This window comes from Solea senegalensis, linkage group LG19 (assembly GCF_019176455.1).
Source record: "Solea senegalensis isolate Sse05_10M linkage group LG19, IFAPA_SoseM_1, whole genome shotgun sequence".
In the NCBI taxonomy this organism is placed as follows: Eukaryota; Metazoa; Chordata; class Actinopteri; order Pleuronectiformes; family Soleidae; genus Solea; species Solea senegalensis.
In genome coordinates, this window is record NC_058038.1 from 2,646,643 (window position 1) to 2,663,425 (window position 16,783).

The 16,783-nt window shown below is 40.2% G+C and overlaps 1 protein-coding gene across 2 annotated transcripts in view; it reads right to left on the reverse strand.

Moving 5' to 3' along the window:
• LOC122784668 (carbonic anhydrase-related protein 10-like) overlaps nucleotides 1-16,783 on the reverse strand; it is a 171,305-nt gene that overhangs the window by 22,836 nt on the left and 131,686 nt on the right. For both annotated transcript variants that reach the window (XM_044049961.1, XM_044049962.1), the window contains exons 5-8: nucleotides 14,756-14,851; nucleotides 13,200-13,272; nucleotides 8,767-8,921; nucleotides 1,507-1,681 (exon numbers count right to left, since the gene is read on the reverse strand). In XM_044049961.1, coding sequence (XP_043905896.1) covers nucleotides 1,507-1,681; nucleotides 8,767-8,921; nucleotides 13,200-13,272; nucleotides 14,756-14,851 — 499 coding nt within the window. The remainder of the gene's footprint in view (nucleotides 1-1,506; nucleotides 1,682-8,766; nucleotides 8,922-13,199; nucleotides 13,273-14,755; nucleotides 14,852-16,783) is intronic.

Consider the following 16,783-nt stretch of genomic DNA (forward strand, 5'->3'; position numbering starts at 1 on the left):
TTCCCTCTACCTCCTACAGTCTCTCTTTGCCACTGCTTTGTTGTTGTTGTTGCAGCTGACTTTGAAGCTGTAGTGCGTAACTTTTAAAACCATTGTCGAACGTTGCCCAGCGACACATCGGAGGTGAGCTGTTGTATGTCAAGACAGATGGTGGCAAATGCAGCATTAGTGTTAGTAAAGTGAGACGGCTGCAAACAGGTTGGAGTACGACAGAAAACACAAAGAAGCCACCACAAAACTTTGCTGCTGTATACACACAAAGGCTCCCTCGCGCAGGTCTGATAGTATTGCTTGACAGAGCCTGTTTTCAGATGAACGACGCAGCACGGTTTGCAAAAGCAGTTCCCATTAAAAGACTTAAGAGACTTTAATGCTGCATCAAAACTGATTTAAAGCATACAAGTGCCAATGGACCACTGATTGTTGATGACTGTTATTGTTAAGAAGAAACATAATAAGCTGTTTTGGTTATGCACTGTGTCAGACTAAATGTGTCCAGCTCAGGACAATTGTATCAAATTCTGTCTGTTCCACTTCGGCCCAAAAACATTGATTTTCTGTTTACCAAACATAAAGGTCCAGTGTGTAAGTGTTAGTTAAATTAGTATAAAGTAATTATACAGATGTGTTTCAGTGCACAATCGCCTTTGAGGATTGATATCTTTAACAACGTCCACCTGACAACAGTGTCTTACCTGCTGCTAATGAGCTGACCAGCATGAAATACACATTTCAATCAACTTTGATCCTTTACCAATTATCTCCAGTGTGAATGTGATTATTATAGACTGTATATAAAAAGAACTAACACATATTGTAAATCCCATGGCTTGACTTTATTAGGTCTGATTACTTTTTAAAATTGATTGTGAATATTTTATGGTTATCTGACACTTCATTACAAATCCTGAAAATGAAAAACGTTTTCACAATGTTTATTTTTAATGACCTCTCACTCTTCTCAGCACTGATCTGCTGGGCATCTATTACAAGGTTGCTGTTGTTGTGTTATATTATTATAGGGTAACGCACACTTTATCTGTACATTATCTTAAGAACTGTGAATGTATAGAACCATACACTATTGTTTTGAAAAATGACACTAAGACGGGGAGAAATCATGACCTTCAAACCCGAGCAACTAAATGGAATGTAGCCCTGGTTCATTTTTTATCATTTACTGCTGTGACATGTCAAAATGTCAAAATAAACAATAACAATAACAGTCTAGTGTTTTGTTTGATTCCTGGTTCAGGCATTTTCAGCCCCATACAGTATCCAGAGCCTTCCAGGACTCACACACCACTGGTTCTCCCAGTGGCACGAGAAGGAACACACAAACCCAATCAAAAGAAAGACACATCATCTCTTCTCTTATCTCCGCTAAGATGTTCCTAAACGTAGTCATTTGTTCTCGTCACTGGGATTAAAAGTGAACTTTAGAACGTATTCAGAGTTTTTACCAAAAGCAACTGATAAAATAATACCGTTCATTTTTCCCATTACCTCTGTACTGTGGGCGGAGAGCGCGGTTGTTGGGGCAGTCGCGGCCCTGCTTGCTGAAGTTGATGTTGGTCCGGATGCAGCGCTGCAGCAGGGGCTGAGTGGGCCGCGTGTTGTCGCTCATGCTCATGAAGATCTTGTAGGGCTCGTTCTGGCTGAGGAGGCGCAGGGAGTGCATCTGCGGAGGGAGAGCGAAGAGCGCGGTGTTAGAGGGGAGCGGCTGGAGACGGCGTGATTAAAGTTCCACTTGTTGCATTTCATTGACGAGCACAAATTGGTTCAGCGCGGTTTGGTTTAATTCAAGATGCTCCAAAATGACCTGCAGTTAAATGCTGGTTCCTAGAAGCACATGAGTCAAGCCTTTCTTATGAACTTTCTTTTTAATGTTTTCATTTGGAAGACAGGAAAAAAAAAAAGCTCTTCAAGGACATTAAAGTGTAATTACCAAGCTGCTGCCATCAGGACAGATCTGTGAGATGATTTTACTAAAAGATGACACAGACTTTCTACACTAGAAACTTTCTTATCCAGCTTCTCCAGTCAACATTCCTAGAGTAACAACTGTGGGGCAACAGGGACATTTACATTTGTTACATTTGTAACCTTTCCATTAAAATCACTGTCACGATCATCCACGAGAGAGCGAGAAGCCAAAAGACTTGAGTGTAGATTCTTACCAAACTGTAATGGAACACACTTGAGTGATGACCTAACACAAAACATTCACTCAGTCACAAGGCAACACTGCTACAGCTTTATAGACACATGCTGTCCATGGAAACAACCTTCAAGTCCTGACAGCAATATTAATATGGACATCAAACTATATTATAGAGGCAACACTGTTTTTTTTATTTTCGACTCCGTCAAGGTGAACATTAAGGAGCTCTCTTGTTAAAACATTTAAAGAGCGACTGATGTCGGCCGCGATTTCACTCCCGCTATTATGAGGGTTTAGGACGACAGTATTTAGTAAGTGCAGTTGATTCGTTTTATATTGAACACTTTGTGCTTGTCACAGTTCATTCACTGATTCATTCAATCACTGTCTGCCTTTGCCAAGAATCACTTACTCCCCTTCATTCCAGATTCACCCTCCCTCCCTCCCTCCCACCTGCCCCAGCAGGAACCTCATCCTTCCATCCTCCTCACTCCCTCCCCCACACACACACACATTCTCTGCTCCCCCATTTACTTCCCATCAGGCCATTTCCACACTCTGCCAGACTGTCTATTGTGTCCTCACAGCTGCAGCTTTCCTGCCTCCCTTAACTACCTTCATGTGCTCCTCCATCTCCCTCACTGCCTGTCAGTAGCTGACCGCCGCCTGCTCCCTGACTTAGCTTGCTCTTAATTGTTGTTCTCTCTCGTCTATTAAGCTTGAATGTAGGTGAACTTTTTATCATACAGACCAATGACGTCTTCTGGGACAACACAATAGAGTAAATGATAACTCACTTTGAGATCAGCAAACACTCTCCTGATCTCAGTCACTTGTGTTTAGGTCTTCTTCAACAGCACTTGTCCGTTGTGTCAATCATTTTCCCATTAAGAGGAAATAAAGAGAATTATTATTTATAGATGATACAGTATGATTGGACACAAGATTGATTGACAGCTGGTATCGTCCAATAGGAGCCTGGTTGCAGGTGACGCCTCCTTTACACCTCAAAGTTACAAAATGTCAACATGACGCAGCAAACTCAGCAAACAGGAGTTTGGATTTTTGACCTGTGTTGGGGATTCTGTAGATAAACTCATCAACAGTATGTTGTAGTATTTACCTTTCTAACATTTTAATAGGTCTGACTTAAAGCTGCAGTGTGTAACTTTATGTTATTCTGCATCTCTTTGATCTTTGAGAACAGGTGAAGCGTAACATGCTGTGTCTTTGATTTGGAGCAGTAGAATTCACTTCTGAACATGTTTTTGTCTCCAATTACTCTGGGTTGACGTAGTTTCTGTCTGCGTGCAGAAATCATTGACCATACGGACTCTTGTGTCGTAGTGTAAGAGGCACTCACAATCACAGGCACTCCAAAAGAAACGCCGTTTTCAGGCAAAGGGAGAGAGAACAGCGGGAAAAATCAGTTGTTTGAGAGGAGAACACTGCAGGAAAAGCTCAGACGTGATCGGTCAGACATTGTTTCCAGCTTCTTAAATGTGTTTTTCTGGCACTGGGATTATTCTCCAAATAAATGTGATGATTTTCTTTAAGCCCTTTAATTAACACTTATTAAAAACACAGGCATTCAATTACATTTTTAGGTTTCACCTCGTGAAAATAACATTCACATCAGTGTTGCACTCTTTAACGGCAGATTGTTGTTAATCTGTCACAGCATTTCTGTAACTTGTAACAGAAATAATAGTCAGAGGTGTGATATTGCGCATAAATGTGCTCTTGTCATGAATTATATTTTCTAATTGGATCAGTTTGTCAAGTTTAAAATTAAAAAGTGGCTCTTGATATAAAGAGTGCCACGATATATACAGTATGATATTTTAAGTCAATGCACTGGTGTGATGAACCAGCAGCTACATATTACATATACTGCACTGCACCCCAAACACAATCTCACCAGCTGCCAGTGAGAGAAAGAAAGTGTGTAAAGAGTGAGGGATGAAGAGACAGACAGAGGAGACAAGTAAAATACTGTGCAAGAAAATGTTAAAGAGGGTAGCGCGATAAAAACTGAATAATAAAAGAAAAGAAGAGATGTGCAGGAGAAATGAAAGGGAATAAAGATGAAAGTGATAAGAGAGACTGAGGAAAGAGTAAATGGCAGATGGTGCTGCACAAGATTCAAATGTCATGTATTTTTCTGGGATTGTGTTAAAAACGCACTTTTTGATGTTGGTCAGCCAGCTTCAGTCTTATACAAAGACACTGTGTGCTGCCGCTCTCTCTCTAACTGCCTTCAGAGGAGAAAATGGAGGAAACAAATGTACTTTACTGTGCCCCAAGGAAATTTAGACTCAGGGCAAAATGCTACATTCAGCTGGAGAGTTGCTAAAGACAATGGAACATTTACAAAAAAGTAATTTTGACGACAAGGACCAGACAGCTGTTGTTATAGTTCTGTTGGACCAGGAGCTGCTGCAGGGTTGATAATGACAGACGAATGGCGCTTTTCCACGACACAGTTCCAACACGGCTCGACTCATTATGGTTGTTTTTGCTTATTCATCAGCGACAGTACCTGCTAATTTATTAGTACCTGCTACTTTCTTAGAACCTGGTACTTTCTTAGTACCTGGTACTTTATTAGTACCTGCTACTTTATTAGTACCTGCTACTTTATTAGTACCTGCTACTTTATTAGTACCTGGTACCTGGTACTTTATTAGTACCTTACTTTCTTAGTACCTCTACTTTATTGGTACTCCTGCTACTTTACCTACTTTATTAGTACCTGGTACTATTGGTACCTGGTACTTTCTTAGTACCTGCTACCCTTACTTACCTGGTACCTGGTACTTTATTAGGTACCTTTGCTGTACCTGCTACTTTTGTGGTACCTGCTAATTTATAGTACCTGCTACTTTATTAGTACCTCGCTACTGGTACCTGGTACTTTCTTAGTACCTGCTACTTTATTAGGTACTTTATTGGTACCTGGTACTTTATTAGTAGTACCTGCTACTTTGTGGTACCTTCTACCACTTTATTAGTACCTGGTACTTTATTAGTACCTGGTACCTTTTTATTAGTACTTTTAGTACCTGCTACTTTATTAGTACCTGGTACTTTCTTAGTACCTGCTACTTTATTAGTACCTGCTACTTTATTAGTACCTAGTATTAGTACCTGGTACTTTATTGGGCTTTATTAGTACTCCACCTGGTGCTTTCTTGGTACCTGGTACTTTATTAGTACCTGCTACTTTATTAGTACCTGCTACTTTATTAGTACCTGCTACTTTATTAGTACCTGGTACTTTCTTAGTACCTGGTACTTTATTAGTACCTGGTATTTTCTTAGCCTGGTACTTTCTTAGTACTTTGCCTGCTTTTTAGTACTTTACTTTCTATACCTGGTACTTTCTTACCTGCTACTTCTTAGGACCGGTGCTTTCTTGGTACCTGGTACTTTCTTAGTACCTGGTACTTTCTTAGTACCTGCTAATTTCTATACCTGGTACTTTCTTGGTACCTTACTCTTTCCTTAGTACCTGGTATTTTATTAGTACCTGCTACTTTCTATTAGTACCTGGTGCTTTCTTGGTGCCTGGTATTTTTATTAGTACCTGCTGCTTTCTTGGTACCTTACTTCTTACCTGGTGCTTTCTTAGTACCTGCTACTCTATACCTGGTAAGTATGCTTAGTACCTGCTACCTTATGCCTAGTTTACCCGGTACTTTCTTAGTACCTGCTACTTTCTATACCTGGTACTCTAGTACCTGCCATTTCTATACCTGGTACTTTCTTAGTACCTTGCACTTCCTGGTACCTGCTACTTCTTAGTACCTGCTACTTTCTAATACACCTTGGTACCTGGTACTTTCTTAGTACCTTACTTACTTAATTAGCCTGCTACTTTCTATACCTTAGTTCTTATACCTGGTACTTTCTTAGTACCTGGTACTTTCTTAGTGCTACTACTTTCTATACCTGGTGGTACTTTCTTATTACCTGCTACTTTCTTATACTTGTACTTTCTATACCTGGTACTTTTTGTACCTGTACCTGGTACTTTTTAGTACTTGCTACTTTCTATACCTGGTACTTTCTTAGTACCTGCTACTTTCTATACCTGGTACTAGGTACCTGCTACTTTCTATACCTGTACTTTCTTAGTACAGTACCTGGTACCTGCTAATTTATATACCTGGTACTTTCTTAGTACCTGCTACTTTCTATACCCGGTACTTTCTTAGTACCTGCCATTTTCTATACCTGGTACTCTCTTAGTACCTACTCTATACCTGATACTTCTTTGTACCTGCTACTTTCTTAGTACCTGATACCCTCTTCCTGAATTTCTTAGCACCGCTACTTCTATACCTGGTTTTCTTAGTACCTGGTACTTTCTTAGTACCTGGTACTTTCTTAGCACCTGCTACTTTCTATACCTGGTACTTTCTATACCTGCTACTTTCTTAGTACCTGCTACTTTCTATACTTGGTACTTTCTATACCTGGTACTTTTTTAGTACCTGGTACTTTTTTAGTACTTGCTACTTTCTATACCTGGTACTTTCTTAGTACCTGCTACTTTCTATACCTGGTACTTTTTTAGTACCTGGTACTTTCTTAGTACCTGGTACTTTCTTAGTACCTGCTACTTTCTTAGTACAGAAAACAACGTCACTAGTTACTGTGTGTCGCGTATAAAACGACGTCATGGCAGTTTCATGCAGCCGTGCTATGATGACTCTGCCCACACTGAGGAGGTATGATGAAGTACAGGAAAACGAACCAAACCGTGCCGTGCTGTGCCGGAACTGTATATAGTGCCATAATACTGTCATTAACTTACCACTTCATTAGGTACACCTGTTTACAATTTACGTACAATTAAATCAGCCAATCACATTGCACCAACTAATGCCACGTTTCCATCAAGTGGAACTGTTCGGTTTGGTACAGTACGGTACGTGTTTTTTTGTGTTTTCAAAAGGAAGAGTACCAAAATAACCAGCTCCTATAGTTTTTTTCCCTGTACTGTACATGAGGGAAACACAGTATAAATGCATTCAGGCATATGGACATGGACGACCTGCTGAAGTTCACACCGGGCATCAGAACAAACTTTTCAGCACCGAAATTGTACAAAAACAAACGTCTCAAATGAGAGTGAAACTACTTCTGACTGTATACAAGGTAACAAGAGCGTGGGTTTGTGTATGGACACTGTGCCTGTCAATATTAGTGACAGGGCAACGTGTATATGTGAGCGGAAATGCTGAGAGATGAGAGGGAAGTGAATGAGCGGATTTTACGGGCATCATTGAATGCATCACAGCCGAGCAGACATCTCACTGCGAGTCACAGAGGAGATGAGAGAGAGAGACACAGGTGAGACAACACAGCGGTGAGTTTTTAGGGCTAAACTTTCACACACACACGTCACATTTCCTGTTCAGAAATTCTTTTGTTCGAATTTGACCAAATATCAAGAAATATTCTTTTGTTTTTCTTGCTATCATATTGTTGAACAGTATGGAATTGATTAAAGCATAATTAAAAACTTCAGTTTCAATTAAGGTCAAAATTGAAGCTTCTATTTTGGGTCTATATATTTGTACATCTGACTCCCGAGCAGTCAGTGCCTCACCAGTCATGAACCTCACCGCACGTCACTAGCGAGGACACGGCTTCGCGACGTGTGTTCGCTGGATCCGTTGAAAACAAATGCTCATGGTCAGTCAGCGGTGAGTTTTTATGACAGCGAGGGAAACAATGGAGGAAACATATGTACTCCAAAAACAGTACGGGGAGCTTTACATTCACACCTAACAGTCTGTGGAGAAAGTGCAGCCTTGGACACAGAAAGTCCACATGTTTTTGTCAACTTTCCTTTTGTATGCTTTCATATTTGTAAGAAGCGACCTGCTAAATCACTCAATCACGCGCACTGATGATAAGTCGGACACATGTTCTCACCTTCCTGCGGTCAAAGAGCATCTCTTTGCTTCTTCAAACAGAGTCAATCTAAATCTCGTAGCTCTCTTCAATCAAGTGATTGGTCACAGAGGGGGGGAAAAGGAATTCAGCACATTATCTCTAGATGAAGTAAATTGGCCACAGTTCACTGAGTGCACTCTATCCAATCCCCTTGTTAGCCTAAATAAATGTATTTTCATATAAAACAAAGCAGCTGTGGCGCAGATCCTGTCCCGCGTTTAAAACAAAACCTCATTTATAAGTGCTGCTTTTCAGGGGCTGCAAGAGCGACATGTTATGTCTCATTTAAAAAAAAAAAAAAAAATCAGTGATAGTGTGGCTAATGAGACTTTTGTCAGATAAGAGCATATCAAGCAAACACAAGAACAAGAGGCTACACTGCCCATTTGTAGACCCTCGCATTACTAAGAGGCAAAAAGCAGAGCAATTTATCATTTGGATAATTTGTATGCTCTGTGTATATACACTTTCTATCAGTACATTGCTGCTACAACACGGCCACTTTTATCTAAAAACACTCATGGAAAAGCAGAGGCTTTTAGTGACAGATCACAAGGTCATCATTTGCAATTCAAAGTGCCCTGTTTTGAGTGTGAGTTATGTTCCCCCGTGTGTCACACACTCACACATACCTGCATCTGTGTCACGTAGACAGGCTTGTTGATGAGTATCCACGTGGACGTCTCGTAGCAGGGAGGGATCGTGATGGAGCCCTCGTACGTGATGTAACGTGTGGTGTCCGGGTAAAGGTCAGCTATGTTCAGGCCCATCAATAAGAAAGCATCATCTAAGAAGGGAGAAGACAGAAAGAGAGATCGTTATGGTGTTGTGAGAATGTCTTGTTATGTTCAGACCTTGAGTGGCTCCTTAAAAAGACAAATATGACGCAAACATATCAGGAAACTGTGTCAAAAGTCAAAGGAAACATTTATTTAATCACGCATTCGGGGATCGTGGAGAATTAACAAGAGTTCACGTCGAACACGAGAGAAATGACATACAAAGTAAATGCCAGTTGAATTCTGTGAATACCACAATGTGAAGATACCAAATTATTTTTAACCAAAATATTTTTGTGGATCAATGTCATTCTAGTGAGAAACATCTGCACACACACACACACACACAAAGCAACGGCCCTCAGTTTCTGATACAATATTGGAGAATTGTTGTGATTATGTGAGTTCAAATATCTCAGCTGAAGTGAATAATGTGCCTGAGGCCAAATTCATATTTCAGGTATTTTCAAAAAAAAAAAATCAGTGTGAATTCACCGTTAGAGACGTTGCACATAAAGTTTCATTTAAAATCCATTCATCTGGACGTGTTGCTGAATACAGTGAGAAATAAATGTTCTCTTTTTATTAATAGATCCTGATAATCAAAGTATTTTGGTGCATGATAGGCAACCATTTTCTATTTAACTTATTATTTGTTTATTTTCCCCTTTGATTTAAAATGTTTTTGAGAAGATAGACAACATATTTAGTGAAGACAATAACGCTGATGTTCTGTTGATGAAGGATTAAATATGGAGGTACTTGATTTAGAGAAATGATGTTACATTTAAACAAGGCATTATTATCTGTTTATTGTTGGATGTTGGATTTTATTCACTTTTTTTATTTTGTTTCGTTGTCCCTGGTTTATTGTAAAATTAAAGAATTATTCAAATATCATGCTGTACTGTAATACTACACGGTACAAGTGTCTGTCCACTACTCTGAAGACAAAACTGCTTTATCAATGAAACATCTGTTCAAAGATTGTGGCTCAACCCCTGGAGAAACTCTATGAATCAGCCTGGTACAGTAACATGTTAAGATGAATATCGTCTGTAAAACTGATCATGTCGTGTTACCGTCACACCATAGATACTACATGGTTCCACGATACATTTCTTTTCTGTTTTTGATTATCATTCAGTCTCATCTATGTTGTTGTGAGGACTCACCTGGAACCTTCAAGGTTGTCAAGGTTAAAGCTTCCTCCTTGAGTATTATAAGGGAACATGTTCAGTGGATGATTACTGTAATGTCCTCTCAAGAGACAAAAACAACGTGCCGTGTGTAGGTGTGTGTCTTATATTTAGCTCCATTAACAGGAGAGGGCTGATCACAGTGTCACAGCGTGTTATAGTGTAGCCTGTGAAGAAAAAGAACTTGCTGCTCAGACTTGTTTAGATTTTTATCCACGTCGGTTTTTTAAAAGTCTGGACAGTGTTTAAAAAAAAAAAATCAAAAAAATCAATCAAATCAAATCACACTCAGAGATTTCCACTCACAAAATGACAAGGTCAAATCCGGTGACTGTACGGCACAGAATGTTGCAACACAACATATATCAAGGTTTTCTTGTGCAATAGAGTTGCAACATTGTTTGAAGAGCGAGTTCATTTTCTTTTCTTTTCTCAAAGCTGTGCGTGAGCAGCTCAGGCAGGTAAAGTCTGGACGCGTAAACACGATTTGATCTCTTGCAATTAACAGTGCATACATTCTGCCAGAGAATATCTGATCGAAACAGGAAAACAAATTTGCCTGCAGTCGGAAACGTGGCCTAAATCTGTCTTTGCCACGAGCGAGTTGTCTACAACAGGAAAACCACGGCAGCATGTTGAGGTTTAGTTTTCAGTGGACTTGACAGTGTCAGTTTTTCTGTCAGTGATTTGGTCGATCCACCACTCAGACTCAAATATGCAATATGAGACAACTGTAACACACTCCTCACTTCTTCCCACATAACATCATATTTATCACTTTTAAGTGCAGATCCTGCCTGAGATCCTCAAGCCGGTCCCTTTTAGAGATCTCGATCTCAACTGAAAAACCAGGGGGGGTTCAGATCCTGCCTGAGATCCTCAAGCCGGTCCCTTTTAGAGATCTCGATCTCAACTGAAAAACCATTGGGGTTCAGGCAGAATGAATGAATTAAAGATACGATATGTGACATTTCTGCACTGAATATCTAAAAATAACAAGACTAATGAGTTTGTTGAATAGTGTATTTACATGTCAAACGTGTAAATCAATATTTGTATTCACGGTAACAGTTTCAGTTTAGTAAATTTTAAAGACGTCACCGACTTCACCGTCTCTTCTATAACCTCTGGGGGAATTATTGGAACTCATTTTATTGTGTGTGTACATTCATCTCATCTCATTGCTGCAGACGATCTGAACGTAAAGTCACAGGGAAAGGCAGTCATGCTGCCTTTCGTTATTGTTTCGTTTGAGAGAACCCCGGCTTTAGCAACGCCATACGATGCATGCTATGAGCTGAAAGACTGCACTTTTAATCAAAAATGCTGAATAAATAAATGAATTTCAGAGTGCACCTGAGCGACCCTGCACTTCTCTAAAGAAAGGTGATCTAGAGCTAAGTGAGTGCTGCTGGACCTGAAGCACCTGATCTGAGTCAGGTCAAGAATGTCAAGAAAGTAAAGACAGAAGAGAAGAAGCGAGAGAAGGTGAGCACAGCTAAGTTTCAGATTGAGGACAGTCTGAAACTAGGGTGGACCATATTTGCATTTGTATAACATTAATAAATCAGTATTATAAATAAATCAGCGTAATTGCTTCAGTGTCATATCACACATCTATCAACATTAGCAGAGATTAACATCATGAGACACTCAGTTTGCATTATTAATAAGAACATTTGTGATTAGCCTCAAAGACAGGTTGGAGATTCACAGGATTCAACAAGCACGACAACCCACGGCCAAGAGGAAAGGAGTTGGACTTGTAACCGGAGGGTCGTCGGTTCAAAACCTCTGGATCAGTCAAAGGCTCCGAATCAAACTACCCACCCACACACCAAGTGCTGCCTACTGCTCCTGTACCCAGCTTGTGTGTGTGTGTGTGTGTGTGTGTGTGTAGAAGTGGAGTTCACAATCACTAATTAGTGTGTGTGCAACAAAAACTAATTCCAATTCTAGCAAAGCAAACATTGGTCTTTGGTGTCACAGTGAGATAAATGCACGTTCACACAGCCTCTCTCTCTCTATCTCAGCTGAAGCAGAAGTTTCACACACTCACACACTAGTGGTGCGTATCAAAGTCAAAACTAAAGGATGCACGTCACTTATTTAACACTGAGCAAGAACCAACGTGTCAAATTAGCACAAATGAGTGATCTCTACATAACACTCACCAGTAGTGAACACACAAGCACTTATCTATGCCTTGCTCAGGGGCATCCCAGCCCTTGGCCTTGACTGGGATTGAACCGATTACCAGCCCAATTCCTTTCCACTTGGCCGTGGGCTGCAAAAACATGGGAGGTGTGTTTGATTCGGGACGCGACTCTTAACCCTCCTGCAGTGTTCGGACCAGTCTTACTTCTCAGCAAACATTTGCATACATTATACAATTTAGAATAAAAGTTGGACTAAGAAGAAACCTTACTTTAAAAAAACAAAGTTCATGAATCATAGAACATGATCGGAATATACTAAATGTAGTGCTGCGTGGAAACCGTGCAGTAACACATGTTAACCACTAGATGGTATTCTACATTGTTTTATAGTAGAATACCAAAATGAAGTGATGATTTATGGTTTTTGAGTTTATTTTAAACAGGTCACATCAAAGAATCAGGTCAAAGAATAAAAAAAGTAAAGGTATGCTATAATAACAAAGACTCATTTATTTAAGTATTTTAATTTGACTTAAATAACAATTAATAGACCTTTGTGATTCACTTAAAATGGAACCTGACTTGGTCAAAACACCTTTCAAACAACTAAATAATGGAGTTGGTGCTTTACATGAGCAGTTTCTTCATCGTCAAAGCTGCTGATTTGGCTCTTTTAATTTGTTATTGTAATTAATCATTCGACTGTGATTAATTGGCAGGCTAATCAAAATCAGCCAGCCAAAAAAACTTTGATTTTACTGAACAGATTGAAATTTGTTTTAACTTGTGGACGTTGTGTCATTATTCATTACTTAAACAAGAATTTTCTTCATAAAAAAAGCCAATGATTAATATGTAAAATATTGAGTCTAATGTGGCGGTGCAATTTTGCAGACTCAGTGTGTGTGTGTGTGTGTGTGTGCCTTACGCTTATAGTTGATTCTGGTGATTGTGTCTCTATTGAGCATGCGGTTGAGGAAGGTGTTGGAGTTTTCGGAGAGCTGAAATATGAGAGAAGAAAATGAAAAATTCATCACAGACCACTGCTCAAAACACACACACATGCTGGTTTTACGTTCTTTGTGTGGACACTCAGACATAATGCATCCCCGAGCCCATTACCCTAACCTTAACCATCACAACTACAGCCCCTTTTCCACCTATGGTCCCAGCTCCACTCGTCTGACTTGGCCTCGGAACGGCACGGTTAAGGTTGTGTTTCCATTACAATATAGTACCTCCTCCACGTGGGCGGAGTCATCACTGCATGGCCGCGTGAAACGGCGGTGACATTGTTTTACACACAAACGAGTGACTAGTGACTTGTAAAGTGGTTGTTTTCAGTGTAACGGAATCATTAGAATCAGTTCATTAAAACTATGTACTTCCTCTATGAAATACAGCAGCAGGGTTCACGATGTCACTCGCTAAACACACCAGACTCCTCTGTTAAATAGTGAGATTTTAGACATTTCCCTGCTAATTGTTGGAGATGAAGCCACATTAAGTGATCGACAGTTGGGCATTGTTCGGCTTGTGCCGGCAGTCTGACGACGTCGCGTGTAGTAACCTCATCAGAGCTGGTAGTAAAAAAAGCACCAGGTACCAGGTACTATGCTAGTGGAAACGCAAAATAACTGTGCCGTGCCGAGGCGAGTTGAGTCTAACCTAAACGTCTAAATGTCTAACACACGTGTCAAACCGGTGGCCCGGGGGCCAGATGTGGCCCTCCAGTCGATTACATGCGGCGGCCCGCCCACCACTGTGCGAGGTGATGGAATAGAGACAGAATATAAGACTAAATGTAATTGCCGGCAATATTTTTATAATAGTAATAAGACATTGGGTTGTAATCATTGCTAAATTTTCTATTTAATTCTTCGTTTTTGTGCATCATAAATATGTTTTTATTGTGAATCATTTTATATCAAAACAAGCACTTTTAATGCAATTCTGTCTAATATCATAATGAATATCTTATATTGCCCACCGGCTACGAAATAGTTGTTTTTTCCACTTCTTTTCCTCTATGTCGGCCCCCGCTTGACAAGACTAGATGCTCATTGGCCCCCAGGTCATTTGAGTTTGACACCCCTGGTCTAACCCTATCCTTACCCTTACCTCTATCCTAACCTAAAGCTAATCTAATTCTAACCCTAAAAGCAGGTCTTAAGCCTGTTAAAGTTGTGTGGACCAAAATGTCCTCACAAAGATAGATTTGTTTAATTGAATTGATTTGGTCCACACAGCCTATTTAAGACATGTGCACAAACTTGTTCTTCTCTGTTCGTGAGGACACACAGAGACATAATTCATTTTTACCCCTGACAGTACAAACCTACCTGAACTCCAGTTTAAGCCTGAACCCTAAAACCTTTAGTTTGAACTGTCAGATAATCAAACATCACAGATTTTTCTTACACAGATATATTTGCTTCTTCTCCTTCCCCCTGCTCCACTTTCGTACCCACAGGACATGCTGACCTTAATGAATATGGAGACCACAGCGATGCCATGAGGGCTCTTAACGGCTTCACTGTAGTTGGCATACAGATCTTGGTTATAATGGATGAGCTGGACCTGAAAGGGAGATTCAATGACACACAGCATCACAAGCTTAGCTGGAGCAACTCCAGGAAACTGCTGTTAACATTTTTCTGTGTCATTTAGATTTCTTTTTTTATATAAAAACTGACAGTGTTTGAAGCACTTTGGACACTTTTGGCAGACATTAGGATGATGGGGCTGATGACGGCTATGAATGTGAATAAGTTTGGGCATAAAAAGCACCTGGTTAGGGTTCGTAAAAGATCATGTTTTTCCATATATAGCATCAACTTAAAAACAGAAAATCAAGGAGCAACCAGTCGTAATGTCACCAATAAAAATCTGAACTTCTGTGCTCCAGAATCGCAATTTAACTGGTGCCATAATGTTGTTAATGATGATGTTTTGCAACCACGCTCCTATTGGTTGATACCAGGTGTCAATCACACAGGTGTCCAGCTGAAAGGTGCATTACCACTAGCTTTATTGCTGTGCTGCTGCTGCACAAAGAATTCTGGCATATGGTTAGTCACAGCAGCCCGTGGCCAAGTGGAAAGGCTTCTGGAACTGGGCCTCTAACTGGAGGGTCGCCAGTTCAAATCCCCACCAGGTCGAAAGGGCTGGGGTACTTGAGCAAGGTACCCAACCCCCATTGATCCCTGGGCGCAACTCAGTGTGGCTGTCAAATGCAGAGAAACAACAATTTCTGTAGGAGATTAATAATAAATAAGATTTTAATAAAGTATAAGATTTAGATTTTAGAAGGATACATTGGGTTTATCTACAGGCAAACGTTGGCCATATTTGAAGGGGTCAACAAATCATGTGACAGTTGCTACAGCCCAGGTTGCAGTGATGTCCCACATTTTGACTGGACAACAAATGCACATTAATGGATGCAACAGGAGCGACAGAGTTCTTTTAACCACCAGCAGAGTCGCCCTCTAGTGGCTATTCAACATACTCGCACTTCCTGATTGACAGTCTATGGTGGAATCACTCTGACTGTCTTGGCGGGCGTTTCCTGCTGACCGCGACACTTCCAGTTGTAAGAATTTAGCTGTAGTGCAGGAAGGACAGTGAGGTCCTTGCTAAATGTAATTGTGGAATAATTTCCTTGCTGGACAAACAAAAAGGTTCCCTGTTTTTGTTCTTCAATGTGTGATAAAATGTCAATTTATTGCCCAGTGACTTTCAACAGGTGGTGTCATCTGGACAGCACTTAGTGAAGTTGCTTTAAATTTCTTGGGTTGCATTGTTTCTGTTGAAATACCATTTCTCTTTGGTGGCAGTAAAGCACCTCTATAATGTCATTTGAAAATACCAGTAGCTTTCCTTGCACATTCATTGACTATCAGTCTTTCCACAGTTGTTGCTGATAAGTACACAGGAGCTGTTCTACTGCACTGGTCTTTGTTATCAGCCGTGTTTTACTGTATGTAATTTGTTTAATTAACCTTTGTCAGACTACAGTCAGTCTTCAAAACACTTTAAATGTATTTTAATGTCTTCAGACCTCTGTTTCAACTTTAGAATTGTATCGTTATTTTACACTGTAAATAGTAATATAGTGTAATTGTCCTTTGTATGTGTCTAAGGGGAAATCTAGTATGTGGTCTATGGGCACTCACTGGCCAAGCTCAGGAATTAAGCATATTTGTAACAGACTCTAATCCTGACATTGTTGTAGAGAAATATTCATATCATGAATGGTGTCCCAAATAGCCCATATACCTAATATATTCCTCTAGGTTTCATGAGCTTAGCCGCTGACAGGATTCTATTGTAGTTGAAAAAAGCTGTTCTTTGACTCTGCCTTAAGATTTTCTTGACACTCGCAGCCCCCCAGAGACCGTCTTGTGAAAAATGAGCAGCCACAAACCCCAGTGTAAACCAGAGTGACGCTTGGAGCTTCAACACATGCAGTATTTTAACAAAGCAAATACATTACATGTGTTAGTAAAA